This window comes from Natrix helvetica, assembly GCF_964273705.1.
Source record: "Natrix helvetica genome assembly, chromosome: 6".
In the NCBI taxonomy this organism is placed as follows: Eukaryota; Metazoa; Chordata; class Lepidosauria; order Squamata; family Natricidae; genus Natrix; species Natrix helvetica.
The window spans coordinates 9,840,946-9,857,305 of record NC_138553.1 but is presented as its reverse complement, the minus strand read 5'-3'; the positions used below and the strand labels follow the sequence as shown (position 1 = coordinate 9,857,305).

Below are 16,360 nucleotides of genomic sequence, written 5' to 3'. Positions count from 1 at the left end.
TTAGAACCGGCAGTATATTGGGTCAGAAAATGAACTAACTTGACCCACTGAGTTCAGACAACTCACTTAAAAATAAAAATTGAAACGAAACCCTAATTAAAATTTACATTTTGCTACTGGAGATGATTAAGGGCGTTTCTGGGTTAAATTTGAGAAAGCATCAAATTCATTTTCGTTCTTATTAGAATCCGTTCATTATTAGAATAACGAATAACAATTGCAAGAATTGGGTATTTAATGGAAAGAAGCACTATGGGTAAAAGATAGCAGTCTTCCGATATCTAAGGTGCTACCATAAAGAAGGGGTGTTTGTGTCAACCTATTCTTCAAAGCACATGAAGGCAGGAGAAGAAGCAATGGATGGAAATTTTTCAAGAGACAACTTGACTTTCCAGTTGCCTCTTGAAAAAGCACCTTTGGGTCAACCATGACCTGGAGGACTGAGAATCTCCATTGACAATGGATGGAAACTAATCAAGGAGAGAAGCAACCTAGAACTAAGGAAAAATTTATTGACCGTGAGAATAATTAATCAGTGGGACCACTTGCCTCCAGAAGTTGTGAATGCCCCAACACTAGAAGTCTTTAAAAAGATGTTGGATAACTGTTTGTCTGAAACGGTATAGGACTTCCTGCCTAAGCAAAAGGTTGGACTAGAAGACCTTCAAGGTCCCTTCCAACTCTGCTCTTCTGTTACCCGGAGGTAATATCAAGAAGCTTGATATTATCTGTGTCAAATCAGCTGTTGCTTTTAGATCTTGCTTTGTAAACTGAGATTATACCATACTTTCCCAGTTCATGTGCAAAAAAAACCCAGTTTAGAATTAGGAATCTTTTGAGTTTAGCCTGCTCAGGAAATGCTACCCTGAAAACCTTTGAGAGATGGTTTTCTTTTGAGTCTCTTTTTTGGGGTTTTTTTGGGTAAAGATTGCTTTTTCCATTAATTGGAATTTATTTCATTTTAACTTCTCCCATCTGGTTTTCTAATATAATATCTTAACAGTTTGGGACACTGATTAGGAAGTGTTTATCTAATTGATTGGAAGAAGTTGACAACTTTCCCAAATCTTGCATATAACTCCTTGGATATCTCTAACACAAGATGGAAGCTTTGGAATAAGAATACTGAAAAGCCCAAGAATCTTACATTTTGTACAGGGGTTGTTCTTTTTTAACATTTGGGATGTGTTTGTTGGTTATCTGTTACAGGAAAAACCTATCCTTGCCCCCGAGCCTCTAATAATGGACAATTTGGACCTGCTAATGGAGCAACTAAACAATTGGAATTTCCCAATCTTTGATTTGGTAGACAAAATCGGCACGAGATGTGGTCGGATTTTAAGTCAGGTAAGAAATTCGATGTTCTATAAGATTTCCCTCAAAGTTCTGCTTTTTATAGCACAATCTTCTAGAGTTCACCAATTCTAATCCAGAGCTATTCGAATGCAGAGATGTGTTTCTTTCTGTTCGAGCGTTACGTGGGAATCAAATATTATGGTTTCCTGATTCGTATGAACGCAGCCAGTGTGGCTCCTCTGATAAGCCATGATTAAAATGCTAGGTTAGGAATTCAGGTGCAGAGTTTCTATTGCTACAGGCTAGGAAGAAAAAATAGAACTAGCCGACGTGGTTAGGAAATAAGCATTACCCAAATGCCAAGAATTAGATCCGGGCCTTGTAGAAGGGATTTGAGAAACAAAATATATTTTGTAAAGAAAGCTTTAGAGGTTACTAACACTGGAGAAGAAGAGACATGATAGTTTATGGTAGCAGAAAGGAGGAATGTAATAGCACCTTTTCTAAGCGACAGGTTTTGTTCAAAGGTGCTAAAAATTTCCCAGCTAAAATGCATTAGTCGGAAAAGGCACCACTAGACTCCTTCTAAAACAGCGGTTTCGAATCAGTTTTGAAAAGAAAATAAGCCCACACACTACCACGGGAGGCCTTTGGCTCTAGCACAGGCAAATGTGCAAAAATAATTTTCTTTTTTTCATGCAAAAATGGTGAGCAAACCCCTAGCTTTGTTCTGCTTGATGGCAAACTGTGTGCTTAGATAATGCCTTAATTTTCACTTACTGTTAGCCTAATAATGCCCCTGGAGGGACATAACAAGTTTTGCCAAGAAAAAAGAAGGGATAGAAGGGAAGGCTGCCACTATTAAGATTAAAGCCAGACTTCCAGCTTAAATTTCACTGCACCTTTTCGCCCAACAAGAGAAAATAGCAGATTCTCGGCCGGCGGGTTTCCAGATTCTAGGAACACCTTCTGGAATGAAATCCAGGGAGGTAGGAGTTGCAGATAAGAACTTGGTAATGACAAGAGGGAGATTTGTTCGGCTTAGTTCCCTAGGAAATTTGACCCGGAGGAAGTCAACAACCTTAATCAAGAAATCAGATCTTGGGCATCAGCTGCAGCCCACCACCAATATGTGGTGTACTATAGCAATAAGCATTTACACTTATATACCGCTTCACAGTGCTTTACAGCCCTCTCTAAGCGGTTTACAGAGTCAGCCTATGGCCCCCAACAATCTGGGTCCTCATTTTACCGACCTCAGAAGGATGGAAGGCTGAGTCAACCTTGAGCCTGGTGAGATTCGAACTGCCAAATTGCAGACAGCCGGCACTCAGCAGAAGTAGCCAGCAGTACTGCACTCTTAACCCCTGCGCCACCGTGGCTCATGATCCCTTATTTGAATTATTGAACCAATAATAGTTCAAAAATTGCACGATCATCACACCTGGTGGGCGTGTTTATATTCCAGATGGATATAATATATACTGTATACCCAGAAGGGGTATATATCAATGTCAGAGTTCGTTGCAAAACTCAAATCCAGAAAGCACGACCAGATAACTGATTCAGCAGGATTGATTTTAAATAAGAAACTTCTTTATATGCAATAATATATATACAATACCAACAGCAGAGAACAGTTTCATTTTTATTGCCCGCTAACACTCTCTACAAGAATCTGAGCTACCAACTACTGAGCTGCTAACGGTCAAAGAAAATTAATGGTAGATAAGAGTCCATGGAATTCAAGATGGGCTGGACTTCAATTTCTTGTTGGTGCGAAGGGACTCAAGACTGATGATACACTTGACCCCGCCCTCCGGCTCAGCCCGGTCATCTCCTACAGCTGATTTAAGCTTGGAAATAGTTTGAAGAGATAGGAGTGGTGCGGTCGCCTAGAGGTGAAACTCTCGCCTCACAATCAGGAGGCTGTGAGTTCGATCCTAGGTAGAGGCAGGTATTTCTCTCTCTAGGCACACTGAGAGTATATCTGCTGAACAAAACTCTGCACTGGTGACAGGAAAGGCATCTGGCCATTCGAACACTCTGCTAGCTCCATTCAGTTGCCCAGACTCCACCCCACAAGGGATTACGTGGTCATTAAATGATGAGGATGATGATAGTCTGAAGATCTAGATTCACCTATCAAAGATCACCAAACCCTAGTTCTAAGAAGTTCTTTATTTTGTTTTCCAGGTATCCTATAGACTCTTTGAGGACATGGGTCTCTTCGAAACTTTCAAAATCCCTATACCAGAGTTTATGAACTATTTCCATGCCTTAGAATGTGGCTATAGAGAGATACCTTGTAAGTACGATAGCATCCCTTGTGGATACTTTTGTCTTCCATTTCTCTTATTTATTTATTTTAATCATAGCACACACTTGTTTTCCTTCACTGTCCATAGCAGATTACTTCCAAACAGGTTTTTTTTAGAATAAAACCCTTACCATGTTTCCCGGAAAATAAGACAGGGTCTTATTTTCTTTTGACCCCCGAAATAAGCGCTTGGCCTTATTTTTGGGGAGGTCTTATTATTTTTGAGGTGCAGGAGGCGGCGAGCGTGGTCAACTCATGGCTCCTGCTGTGCTACGCATCGCTAGGCCTGCCACTCTTTTTGCGGCAGCCATTAGCATGACAGAAGGGGCGCGGTGGCTAGGGTTGCAGGAGGGGCCATTAGGTAAGGGCATGTGGGGGGTATGTTCCCCCTTCCTTTCCCCCCGCCTCCAGCCTCTCCTCCTCAACTTGTGTTGTTTGCACGGCAAGCAACCAGAGGAAGTGGCAGGGTCCGGCAGCGTGTGCATTTAAATATTTTCAGGGAGGGCTTATTTTAGCGCATGCGCTGAAAAGCCTGAATGGGCTTATTATCTGGGAAGGTCTTATTTTTCAGGGAAACAGGGTATTAAAACAAAATCTGTACAATGCATAGTGCAATCACATCTTTAAATAATCCAGTTAGAAAGAGGGGCGTTTTTGTAATTCATCAGTGAAAACTTACATTTCCGAATAAGAAAGTTTTCTTTTTTAAAAATAATAATAATAATTGAATGTTTTCATCTTTAAAAACAGAAAGAAAAACACCACAAGAAAAAAAACAAAACACAAAACATGCATAACAATGTAAAGTAATTTTACAGGTGAAAAGTAATTTTACAGATGAAAGTTTTCATCTACAGTATCTTCTAAGTCTGGTAGTAGATAGTACTGTGATTTTTTTTAAAGCACCTTTTATTTTGGATTGTACACACACACACACACAAAAAAAAACTGAACTGTGGCTTTATTTATTAGTATTTTAATAGTACTACTATTAGTACTATATGTATTAGTACTAATACTAATAGTATTTGTGTTATAAAAATACTAATAAATAAAGCCACAATTCAAGAATGGGATTTTTTTTTTCCCTGAATGTCCCAATCAATAAATGTTTGCCAAACTCTACTGTACGGAACAGAGTTTTGGTGTCAATCAATACGATGGAGCATCCCAATGTTAGAATGTCACAGAGGAATTTTAACATTGCTGTGAATATCCTTTGACTGGTTCTCAAAAGTGGGAACCAGGAATAAATCCACATTCTCATCTATGGCCAGTAGATGGTGCTGTTACCCCCCAATCCATCCTCAAATGCCAAAAAGCCAACACAATTCTAGGCTGCATAAACAGAGGGATAGAATCAAGATCACGTGAAGTGTTAATACCACTTTATAATGCCTTGGTAAGGCCACACTTGGAATACTGCATTCAGTTCTGGTAGCCACGATTTAAAAAAGATGTGGAGACTCTAGAAAGAGTGCAGAGAAGAGCAACAAAGATGATTAGGGGACTGGAGACTAAAACATATGAAGAACGGTTGCAGGAACTAGGTATGTCTAGCTTAAGAGAAAGAAGGACTAGGGGAGACATGACAGCAGTCTTCCAATATCTCAGGGGTTGCCACAAAGAAGAGGGAGTCAAACTATTCTCCAAGGCACCTGAGGGCAGGACAAGAAGCAATGGGTGGAAACTAATCAAGGAGAGAAGCAACTTAGAACCGAGGAGAAACTTTCTGACAGTTAGAACAATGAATCAGTGGAACAGAAGTTGCCTCCAGAAGTTGTGAATGCCCCAACACTGGAAGTCTTTAAGAAGATGTTGGATAGCCATCTGTCTGAAACGGTATAGGGTTTCCTGCCTAGGCAGGGGGTTGGACTGGAAGACCTCCAAGGTCCCTTCCAACTCTGCTATTGTATTGTATTGTATTGTATTGTAAACCTCTCTCTCTCTCTCTCTTAACAGATCATAACAGAACTCATGCTACTGATGTCCTCCATGCTGTCTGGTATCTTTCATCCCAGCCCATCCCTGGACTCCCAACTATGATTAATGACCATGGATCAGCAAGCGATTCAGGTAATGTTGTAAGAAGGTCTGGCTGCCATGAACTGGATTTCTTGGTGCCGTGTTGTTACAGATCAAGGGTGTCAAACTCGAGGCCCGCGGGCCAAATCCAGCCCACCGGGTGCTTAGATCTGGCCCGCGGGGCCATCCTGGAAACAGAAAAGCACCAGCCCGCGGTGCCTCTGCACAACCCTCCCAAGCTCTTGTTTTCGCTTGCAGAGGGCTGCAGGAGGCCATCGCAGGTGAAAACGGAGCTCGGGAGCCCGTTTTCTCTAGCAAAGCGCTTGGGCCGCCACAGGCACCCCCGGCACAAGTGATGTCAAGCTGGCCATGCCCCCACTGCCCCCCTTGAGGTCAAACAAAACCCTGAGGCGGCCCTCCATGAAATCGAGTTTGACACCCCTGTTACAGATAGTGCTCAACACGCAACCATGATGGAGCTTACTCATTGTGGTCATACGTCATGACGGTTGTGAAAAAATGACGATTTATTTATTTTTCTGATGGCAGTTATAAATGAGAATGCCCGGTCGTCATAAGTGCCAACCCATTATTCACTCTGGGTGCAGTTTTGCTGAAAATTAGATGGATGGAAAACCATAAAATGCAATCAGGTGACGATGGGACACTGCAAATGTCCATAAATGGGGCCGTGTTGCCCAGCACCCAAAGTGTGATCGCATGGTTGTGGTCCGGGTGAATGTCAGAACTGTGACACTTCTGTAGTGACTGTATCTTCCGAGTGAATTTGACAGAGCAGGCAGTCCACCAAACACACCTTATGGAAACAGTGCTCCCAATAGTAAACAGCCAAAGGTTTTCAGGGAAGATACAGAGATTTTAAGGGCACCCTATTTCACTCCTAATCCCCAGTTGTGGGTCCTATGTGTAGACCGCAGTCCACAATTTGCTGCACAAAGCCCATCTAAATTTGGTTCTGTAGGAGGTCTTGGACACATATGGATCCTTTAAATATGGCAGAGGATGGATTCCCAGCAGTCTGTCCATGGATCACGGGATTCAGAAATTCTGTTTGATTACTTTAGGCCACGGATGGTTAACCTTTTTTGTGCCAACTGCCCAAAGCGCGCAAGCGTGCACATGAATGCATGCACGCGTGCCCCAATCCCCAAAATGCAACGTGAGTACCCCCACGCATGGCCCCCTTTTCCATGCAACGGGGAAGGCACAGGCAGCAAAAATGCAGGAGAAAGCAAGGGCATGCTGGGGGGGGGGGGGGGGGGAGAGACTGGAGATTGGGGAAGGCACGGCCGGCAGGAATGCAAGAGAAAGGTAAAGGTGTGCTGAAGGGGAAACTGCAGAGATCAGGGAAGGCCCCACACATGCGCAGCAGAGTCCCATAGACTAGCTGGCCAGCAGGATGCGCACTCGCACATGCACGATGGAGCTGGACTAGGACGACAGCTAGCGTGCCCGCAGAGAGGGCTCTGCATGCCACCTGTGGCACGTGCACCATAGGTTTGTCATCACGGTTCTAGGCGTTCCACAAGTTCAGATCAATTCATATAAATCATTGCTGGCTGGCTGAGAGTTGTATATATTGAGTAGGTCGAATTGCAGGTGCATTCAGCTGTTTGCACAGGTGTGTCTCTTTGGTGATGGTGATAGAAGGAGTAATTCCAGGGATGGCTTACTAGACTCTTGTAAAATGGTATGTTTGATTAAGCCAAGTTAGTGGGCCCAAAACAGAAAAGAGAAATATTTTCAATACAATACAATACAATAGCAGAGTTGGAAGGGACCTTGGAGGTCTTCTAGTCCAACCCCCTGCCTAGGCAGGAAACCCTATACCGTTTCAGACAAATGGCTATCCAACATCTTCTTAAAGACTTCCAGTGTTGGGGCATTCACAACTTCTGGAGGCAAGTTGTTCCACTGATTAATTGTTCTAACTGTCAGGAAATTTCTCCTCAGTTCTAAGTTGCTTCTCTCCTTGATTAGTTTCCACCCATTGCTTCTTGTTCTACCCTCAGGTGCCTTGGTAGAATAGTTTGACTCCCTCTTCTTTGTGGCAACCCCTGAGATATTGGAAGACTGCTATCATGTCTCCCCTAGTCCTTCTTTCTATTAAACTAGACATACCCAGTTCCTGCAACCGTTCTTCATATGTTTTAGCCTCCAGTCCCCTGATCCTCTTTCTTGCTCTTCCCTGTGCTCTTTCTAGAGTCTCCACATCTTTTCTACATTGGGGCGACCAAAACTGAATGCAATATTTGGCTCTGTAAGGAGCAGTTTGTGAATAACCTGATTTTCTGCCCAGATTCAGATAGTGGGATCACTCACGGCCACCTGGGATACGTATTGTCGAAAACGTACACGCCAACAGACGACAACTACGGGTGCTTGGCGGGCAACATCCCATCCCTCGAATTGATGGCCCTCTATGTAGCTGCTGCCATGCATGACTATGATCATCCAGGGAGAACCAATGCCTTCTTGGTGGCAACCAGCGCTCCTCAGGTAAGTGGGCTGGGATTACGGGAACCCCTTGCTTATACAGCTAAGACCACAGACCTTATCTAGCTTGGAAAGCTGCCATGTGAATATTTTCCAAACGCAGTACTATGCACAGAATCTCTGAGATTCACACTCCTGAAACAAACAAACGAATGGTTTCCTGCAAAAGCCCACTCCCCTTTCGCTCCTCTTTTATTTCCCATGGGAGTGGCCATTCACCATCCATCTGTTGCTTTACTCCCAAGTCGACCCTTGTTCCTTAGCTGTTCTTTTCTTCTGGCAGCTCTGGGCATGCGCACACTGGGAACAGGCTCCAGCTGTTCCTCTGCCTCACTGCTGTTTAGCTCCGAAGGCAGGTGAGAACTGCCAGACATCTCTTCCTCTGATGCAGAGTCCTCGTCCGAGCCTTCTCCAGCCTCCAGGACCGGCCCATGTTCCTCCCCAACCACCTCACTGTCTGACTCTGCTGCCAGCTCCGCTGGCCACAACAGACTTGACATCTCTAGGGACATGATTGTTCAGTAAAAGACAGGATGTTCACATGCAAAACCTTGGCCTCATCAGTAAATAAGTACACGATCACATCGTTCACCCTTGAGAGTTTCACCAACATTCTCTTTTGGGCTTTTTGTCTTTTTTTAAAAGCAAGTTCTAAAGCAAATTCCCTTTCATGCAAATGTGGTTAATTTGGGGAATGCAAATCATTGATTCCTTTTCAGAAGCAGACCCGCCATCTCTCAGATCTTTTGGAAATAAATATTCTCTCCCATCTCTCTCTGCGCATGTAGGCCGTCCTGTATAATGACCGTTCTGTTCTGGAGAACCATCATGCAGCGGCTGCGTGGAATCTTTTCATGTCCAGGCCAGAATATAATTTTTTAATCCATCTCGACCATGTGGAGTTCAAGCATTTCCGCTTCCTTGTCATCGAGGCCATTTTGGCCACTGATCTGAAGAAGCACTTTGATTTTGTGGCTAAATTTAATGCCAAGGTAAACACAATCCCTGTGTCTTATTGCGGTTCAAATCTTTGTATAAAAGCCTAGAAAAATCAGCCAAGGGATAAACAGGGAATAAATGGTGGGGCTTAATCATGCGATGTTGCAAGGATAATGACCTTGGAGCAAGCTAGTAAAGAAAGAGCGTGGAGAAGAGCAACAAAGAGAGTGAGCAGCTTGAAAGATAAATCCTACAAAGGTTTGGCTAAAATGATTTGGCATGTTTAGCCTAAAAAGGAAGGAAGGACATTTTATTTGTTTGTTTGCTTTTCTCAAAAGTGTTGTTGTTTTTCAAAAGGCAACTGGACTGTTTTTTTCTTGAAAAGAAAAACCTGGATGACTGTCTCCATAGACACATTTGTTTGTTTGTTTTTAAATTAAGAAACCGCCCACTTCAGTGAGTTTCTGGATCACTTAACTAACAACACAGCAGGTCAAAGCGGGTTGCAAATAGATGTAGAAATTTATAAATATGAGCCAGGAGTGTGAGGCAGCTGCCAGAAAAGCCAACACAGTTCTAGGCTGCATCAACAGAGGGATAGAATCAAGATCACGTGAAGGGTTAATACCGCTTTATAATGCCTTGGTAAAGCCACCCTTGGAATACGGCACCCAGTTTTGGTTGCCACAATGTAAAAAAGATGTGGAGACTCTAGAAAGAGTGCAGAGAAGAGCAACAAAGATGATTAGGGGACTGGAGGCTAAAACATATAAAGAACGCTTGCAGGAACTGGGTATGTTTAGCTTAAGAGAAAGAAGGACTAGGGGAGACATGATAGCAGTGTTCCAATATTTCAGAGGTTGCCACAAAGAAGAGGGAGTCAAGCTATTCTCCGAGGCACCTGAGAGTAGAACAAGAAGCAATGGGTGGAAACTAATCAAGGAGAGAAGCAACTTAGAACTGAGGAGAAATTTCCTGACAGTGAGAACAATTAATCAGTGGAACAACTTTCCTCCAGAAGTTGTGAATGCCCCAACACTGGATGTTTTAAAGAAGAAGTTGGATAACCATTTGTCTGAAGTAGTGTAGGGTTTCCTGCCTAAGCAAGGGGTTGGACTAGAAGACCTCCAAGGTCCCTTCCAATTCTGTTATTCTATTCTATTCTAAATCTTAGGCCTGTTTCGCAAGGGGGAAAGCTACAATTGTTGTGATATATTTGCCAGTGTACAACTAAGGGGTGTAATAATGTGTTTTTGTTTTTTGTCTTCTCATCCAAGCAGCTTTTTCAGTTCTCAGTTCAGAAGAAGCTTCTTGGATGAGAAGCAAAACATCTTCAAGGAAAAACAAAGGAAGCTCAGCTGCGTCTTGAAAAAGCCGCTTCGGGACATAGAAGGAAAAGTTACATAGCGGAGGGAAGAATAAACAAGTTCTTGGCTAAGAATGAGAAAGACAGTCAAATCCAACTTACTGTGGTGGGCAGGCGTTAGGGCTTCCCTGGAGCCAGCCTTTCTCCAGCAGACTCCCTAGTAGTAGATAAAGTGTTGTTCCTCCTTCCTTCCACCAAGTCGTATCAGAAAGGAGCTACAACCAAGAAGATTACAGATAAAAGAATAATGTTATCTAGCGTGAGACTATCCTGTTCTGTAAAGAAACCGAAGAAGTGCGATTCGGATAACAGAATGAGAGAATAACTGTATTGGAAGTGACCTTAAGAGGTCTTCTAGTCCAACCCCCTGCTGAAGCAAGAGGCCATATCTCCGTGATGGCAAACCTATGGCACACGTGCCACAGGTGGCACACAAATCGGTTGCCCCAGCTCAGCTCCACCGCACATGGACATGCCTCCCACCAGCCGGCTGGTCTTTGGGTCTCTGCCGCGCATGTGAGAGGAGCGGGACGCATGTAGGGGACACATGCACACATGCACAGGGGGGGATCTCATTGCATTTTGGGGCCTCGCGCACCCCCCCTCACCCCGTTTTGGCTTCCAGGTTGGTGCAGGAGGCCTTCCAGGCCCAAAACAGGGTGCGGGGAGATGCACGAGGCCCACTGTGCCCATTTTACATGCGTGGGGGGGAGGGTCACGCCCACATGCACGGGTGGGCAGAGTACACATGGGGGGGGTCATGCACCGGGGCACGGGGGGCACGCACGCATTGCATTGTGGGTGCGGCCGTGACGACAAAAAGATTAGCCATCAGTACCCTAATCATTCCAGCCAAATGGCTGTCCGGTCTCTTGAAAATCTCCGGCGATGGAGCAGAACTTAAAGCAGAACCAAAGCAGAATCAGGTCTGGTTAGTAGATGCATGGGAGGAAGACCAGAAATCCCTAGGGCATAGAGAAAAAAAGATGGTAGTGATAAACCAGCATAGTGGTAAACTAAGGAAGCACATAGCCTAGTGGTGAACCCAAAGAATAATCCCTACATAGGAAGTGTTCTTGTGCATTATACATCATGCATGTTCACCTTTGGAATTGCATTGTGTTACCTTTGATCCCAACAACCTCAAGATACTTCTCCTAATGACACCTTACCTGCCAGGTGAACGACGATGCCGGCATTGATTGGACAAACGAGAACGACCGGTTATTGGTTTGTCAGATGTGCATCAAACTGGCCGATATCAATGGCCCAGCCAAGTACAAAGATTTACATCTAAAGTGGACAGATGGCATAGTGAATGAGTTTTATGAACAGGTGAGGAGATCACAATTGCTGCGAACAACTTTTTTTTTTTAACTGCCTTATGAATAATGCCCATCCTTTTAGTCTGTAGCTTATTTTCCGAGCCTTGAGAAATGGCAAGGACTTTGGACAATTCACAATAACGAAGACAAATTATTACCATTAACCACGGTAAACCAGTTCCTCCTAATCCATTCTCTTAAATCAGGGGTGTCCAAACTTGGGAACTTTAAGACTTGTGGACTTCAACTCCCAGAATTCCCCAGCCAGCTATGCTGGCTGGGGAATTCTGGGAGTTGAAGTCCACAAGTCTTAAAGTTCCCAAGTTTGGACACCCCTGTCTTAAATAATCAATTCTTTGGCTTCCATGTTTCAAAATTTAAAAATGCAAAAAAAAAAAAAACCTTAAAACAAAACCCACCTTCCTGAAAAGCTGTTGGTCATTATTTTTATTTTTAAAAAAACTATTTTCAGTAAACATGCTAAAAGGTGTTGATTGTCAGCATTTTAAAATCCTTGTCACCAGCCCAGTCGGGCACGCATGACTTAGATTTCTTTAGAAAACACTCATTTATTAAGTACCTTGATCGTACCTTGTTGCTCAGGTTAATGTCTCTTTCTTTTTTTAAGCTGGTTTCCTTCTTTGTAATCAAACGTAGTTCCTTGAATAACCTTCAACGGTTTACAGTTCCACTTTTAAGAGATATTTAAGGCTACACAAGAGAGCCAATTGTTCGCACATCCCTCCTAAATTCAATGGGTTGAATTAAACCCATTTTCTGTGTCCATAGAATCTTTTGAACTATAAACTGATCAATGAGATGAACCATACAAAACGATTGTGTTCAGATTATCACATATCACCCAATTCCTAAGAGAATCTGCTTCTGGATCCATGTAATATATTGAACCATAATGTTCTGATCCAAAAGCACGAAGCCGACTCCTCGTCCTGATAAAACCCCTTTTTATTTAGTTTTAAAGTGAATTCCTCTCCAGCAAAGTTGCCGACCAATAGTCTTTCAAGAGATTTCACAACTACAGGCCTTTATCAGGCTTGGAGAGTTGCCAGGCTGATATCTTCCAAATGCCATGCTGTAACAGCAATTATTTGGCAAGAAGTCAGGAACAGATCTTCAACTTAATGAATTGAATTAATTGTCTCCTGCAAAGTCCCCTCCCCTTTCGCTCTTCTTTATTCCCCATGGGAGGGGCCATTCACTGTCCACCTGTGGCTTTACTCCCAAGTCAACCCTTCTTCCTTAGCTGGTCCCTTCTCCTGGCAACTCTGAGCATGCGCGCACTGGGAACAGGCTCCAGCTGTTCTTCTGCCCCACTGATGTCCAACTCCAGAGGCAGCTGATAACTGTCAGACGGCCCTGGTCCCATCTCTGTCTCCGACACAGAGCCCTCATCAGAGCCTTCTCCAGACTCCAGGACTGGCCCCATGTTCCTCCCCAACCTCCTCACTGTCTGAATCTGCTGCCAGATCCGCTGGCCACTGGCGGACTACAACACATAAGTAGTTTGCAGAACATACTAAAACACAGACATAACTAAGGTTAAAACTAATGCAGTTTAGAATGCCATTTGAAATGGAAATTTGGGGATATCAGACACAGGACGTCTCAGGGTTGGGCAGGGCGGCTTAGCCCCATTAGAGAACTGGAAATCTTCCCAATTGCCTTTGATTAATAGAGTCCCTCCTGTTTCCCAAGGGTGATGAAGAAGCCAGCCTAGGTCTCCCCATCAGCCCTTTCATGGACCGCTCTGCTCCGCAGTTAGCAAAACTCCAGGAATCCTTCATCACCCACATTGTGGGGCCCCTGTGTAACTCCTATGACTCAGCAGGGCTGATGCCAGGCAAATGGATTGAAGATAACGATGAGTTAGGAGATACGGATGAGCACGAGGAGGATTCCCCAGACATGGACTCCTGTGACAGCCATGAAGCAAGTACGTTTGTCCTGGGTTTTTATTTTATTTTATTTTATTTTATTGGCTGGTTTCCCAATAAAAACGCTGCATGCCCACCCCAAACTCATTTCGTAAAAAGTTATTCGGAGTCAAATGTATGGTTTGTGGCCAGGAGACCAACCAGATCATCGATGTAAAGCAACTAGATAACATCATCAGTGCTAATCTACTGGCACTGATGATGTTACCTCGTTGGGTAATGAAATATCTGCAAGAATACAGCCATGCTCAGAGAGCACCAAGGACCCCTCATTTGGATTTCTTGGAAGTACGTTATGTGGGGGTTTGGGTGGTTGTTACAGTGATCAGCATTGTCTGATCTAAGATGCAAGATCAAATTGTGAGCACATTGGTAGCAAACCATTGAAAGCTCAGGAAAAAGTGAGAAAGAGGGAGAGAAACAGTGATGGGAAGAGAGAGGGAAACTGTCAGGAAAGACATTCAGAACGTCCGAAAGGAGCTTGTGCCTCATTTTTCATTCTTAGATCCTGCCCGTTGTGGCATAGAACAAAGCCCTCAATGGTATTTGCTTGATAAGGGACAGGTCTTCTTCTTGTTGTAGACCAAACAGCTTTCTCCAATGTCCCTGTGCATTGCTTCCCAACAACCAATTCAGCTATTAGTCACAGTGAAGTGGCCAATTTAGGTAGCAGGTTGGGGCCACCGTGAAAGTTCAGAATTTGTCATTGTATTTTTTTCCCTTTAAATGAAAATTTCGGCATCTCCACAAGGCCTGTTCCATCATTAAGTACCAAGGCACTTGTTACTTAATATGAAGAACGTTGTTTGAACGTTCTTCACAAACCAATTATTGTTTCATTTAAAGTTACTGGTTCTGCCAAAGAGAAGCATTTTTCTGTCAAAACAGCTTCACCGGTTGAAGAGATATTTACCTATCATCTTTAACCAATAGATGATGATTATGATAACAACAACAACTGCCACAAAGAGAAGAGGGTCCCAATAAGAATGCCACAAAAAGAAGAGGGTCACAATAAGAATGCCACAAAGAGGAGGGGGGTCAACCTATTTCCCAGAGTACCAGAAGGCAGGACAAGAAACAATGGATGGAAACTAATTAAGGAGAGAAGCAACCTAGAACTAAGGAGAAATTTCCTGACAGGGAGGACAATTAACCAATGGAACAACTTGCCTTCAGACGTTGTGGGTGCTTCATCACTGGAGGCTTTGAAGAAGAGACTGGACAGTCACTTGTCTGAAATAGTATAAGACACCCTGCTCGTGCAGCGGGTTGGACTAGAAGACCTCCAAGACCTCCTTTCCAGCTCTATGCTGATTGATTGATTGATTGAATTAATGGGGAATTTATGGAGAATAGTCAGCCATTCACAGGAGACCATACTAGGAAACCAATGCCGTATACACCAGTATTACTTCGATTGTAAAGCAGAATCCTGCAAGTCTGAATGCGCATCTCCCCTTACTCCCTTTTTCCTCATGTGATTTGGGGAGGGGGTTGTCTGAGGTATTTATTCGCATTACGTTTTTGCCTTGGACTCAGCCTAATTTCCTGTGATCTTTTAGCAATAGCACTTAGACTTATATACGGCTTCACGGTGCTTCAACAGCCCTCTCTAAGCGGTTTACAGAGTCAACCTCTTGCCACCCAACAATTTGGGTCCTCATTTTACCCACCTCGGAAGGATGGAAGGCTGAGTCAACCTTGAGCCTAGTGGGATTCAAACTGCCAAATTGCAGTCAGTCAACAAAAGTAACCTGCAGTGCTGCACTCTAACCACTGCACCATCGTGGCTCATTTCATTGGTAGCGGCTCTTTTTCCTGTCCATCAAGTCACTCTCTGTGCCCTCTACCTAGAACAGTTTTATGTCCAAAGATTTCCACAGCATGATATAAATTTATATACTTGCTGCCCAATCTAGCTTCAAAATGGCCCTCGGCGGCTTCCTTGCCGAGTGGGGAGCTAGTCCGTCCCCTTGGTGCACTCTGGATAGTGCACAAGCATGAACCGGACAAACTAACAGTCCTTCGGCAGCCAAACAAAATCACTTGGTTCACACACTGTAGTCTCCTGGCTAACGTAACATTGCAATTTATGAAATAAATGACTGGTTTTCTTTTGAAACTTGGCTCGAGGCTCATGAATTAATTAGGGCATCTTTCGGAAACCTGACACAATGGGTGACTTCCAACAATAAAAGCCAGCAAAACTCTAAAGAACAAACATTTCTTAGAATTAAAAAGATGGAAAGAAAGGAAGCAGGAAGTGGGAACGCCAGTGGGAAGTCAGATCTTCTCTTAATCTGTCAATCCACCTCCACTGAGATATGCCCCCAAGCCAACTGGCGGAGCCAGGTCTTCAGGCCCGTATGGAAAGTCAAAAAGATGGGAACCGATTTCACGTCAGGGGACACACCTATGTCAGAATTGCTATCCAGTTTCATTTTGACCCATGTATTTACTCAGTCTTTCTGCATGTTCTGTAATCTTGATTGAGTGACACACAAGCCAAAGCAGCGTTCATTCATTCATTCATTCATTCATTCATTCATTCATTCAAAGTTATACTAAACAATCCGAATTGCTGGAGCAAAAATATCTACATGGTTCAAATTCA

At 43.7% G+C, this 16,360-nt stretch overlaps 1 protein-coding gene across 2 annotated transcripts in view; it reads left to right on the top strand.

The window, feature by feature from the left end:
- PDE3A (phosphodiesterase 3A) overlaps positions 1 to 16,360 on the top strand; it is a 277,932-nt gene that overhangs the window by 253,702 nt on the left and 7,870 nt on the right. For both annotated transcript variants that reach the window (XM_081957782.1, XM_081957783.1), the window contains 7 exons: positions 1,210 to 1,347; positions 3,493 to 3,604; positions 5,579 to 5,692; positions 7,962 to 8,161; positions 8,947 to 9,150; positions 11,643 to 11,798; positions 13,505 to 13,742. In XM_081957782.1, coding sequence (XP_081813908.1) covers positions 1,210 to 1,347; positions 3,493 to 3,604; positions 5,579 to 5,692; positions 7,962 to 8,161; positions 8,947 to 9,150; positions 11,643 to 11,798; positions 13,505 to 13,742 — 1,162 coding nt within the window. The remainder of the gene's footprint in view (positions 1 to 1,209; positions 1,348 to 3,492; positions 3,605 to 5,578; positions 5,693 to 7,961; positions 8,162 to 8,946; positions 9,151 to 11,642; positions 11,799 to 13,504; positions 13,743 to 16,360) is intronic.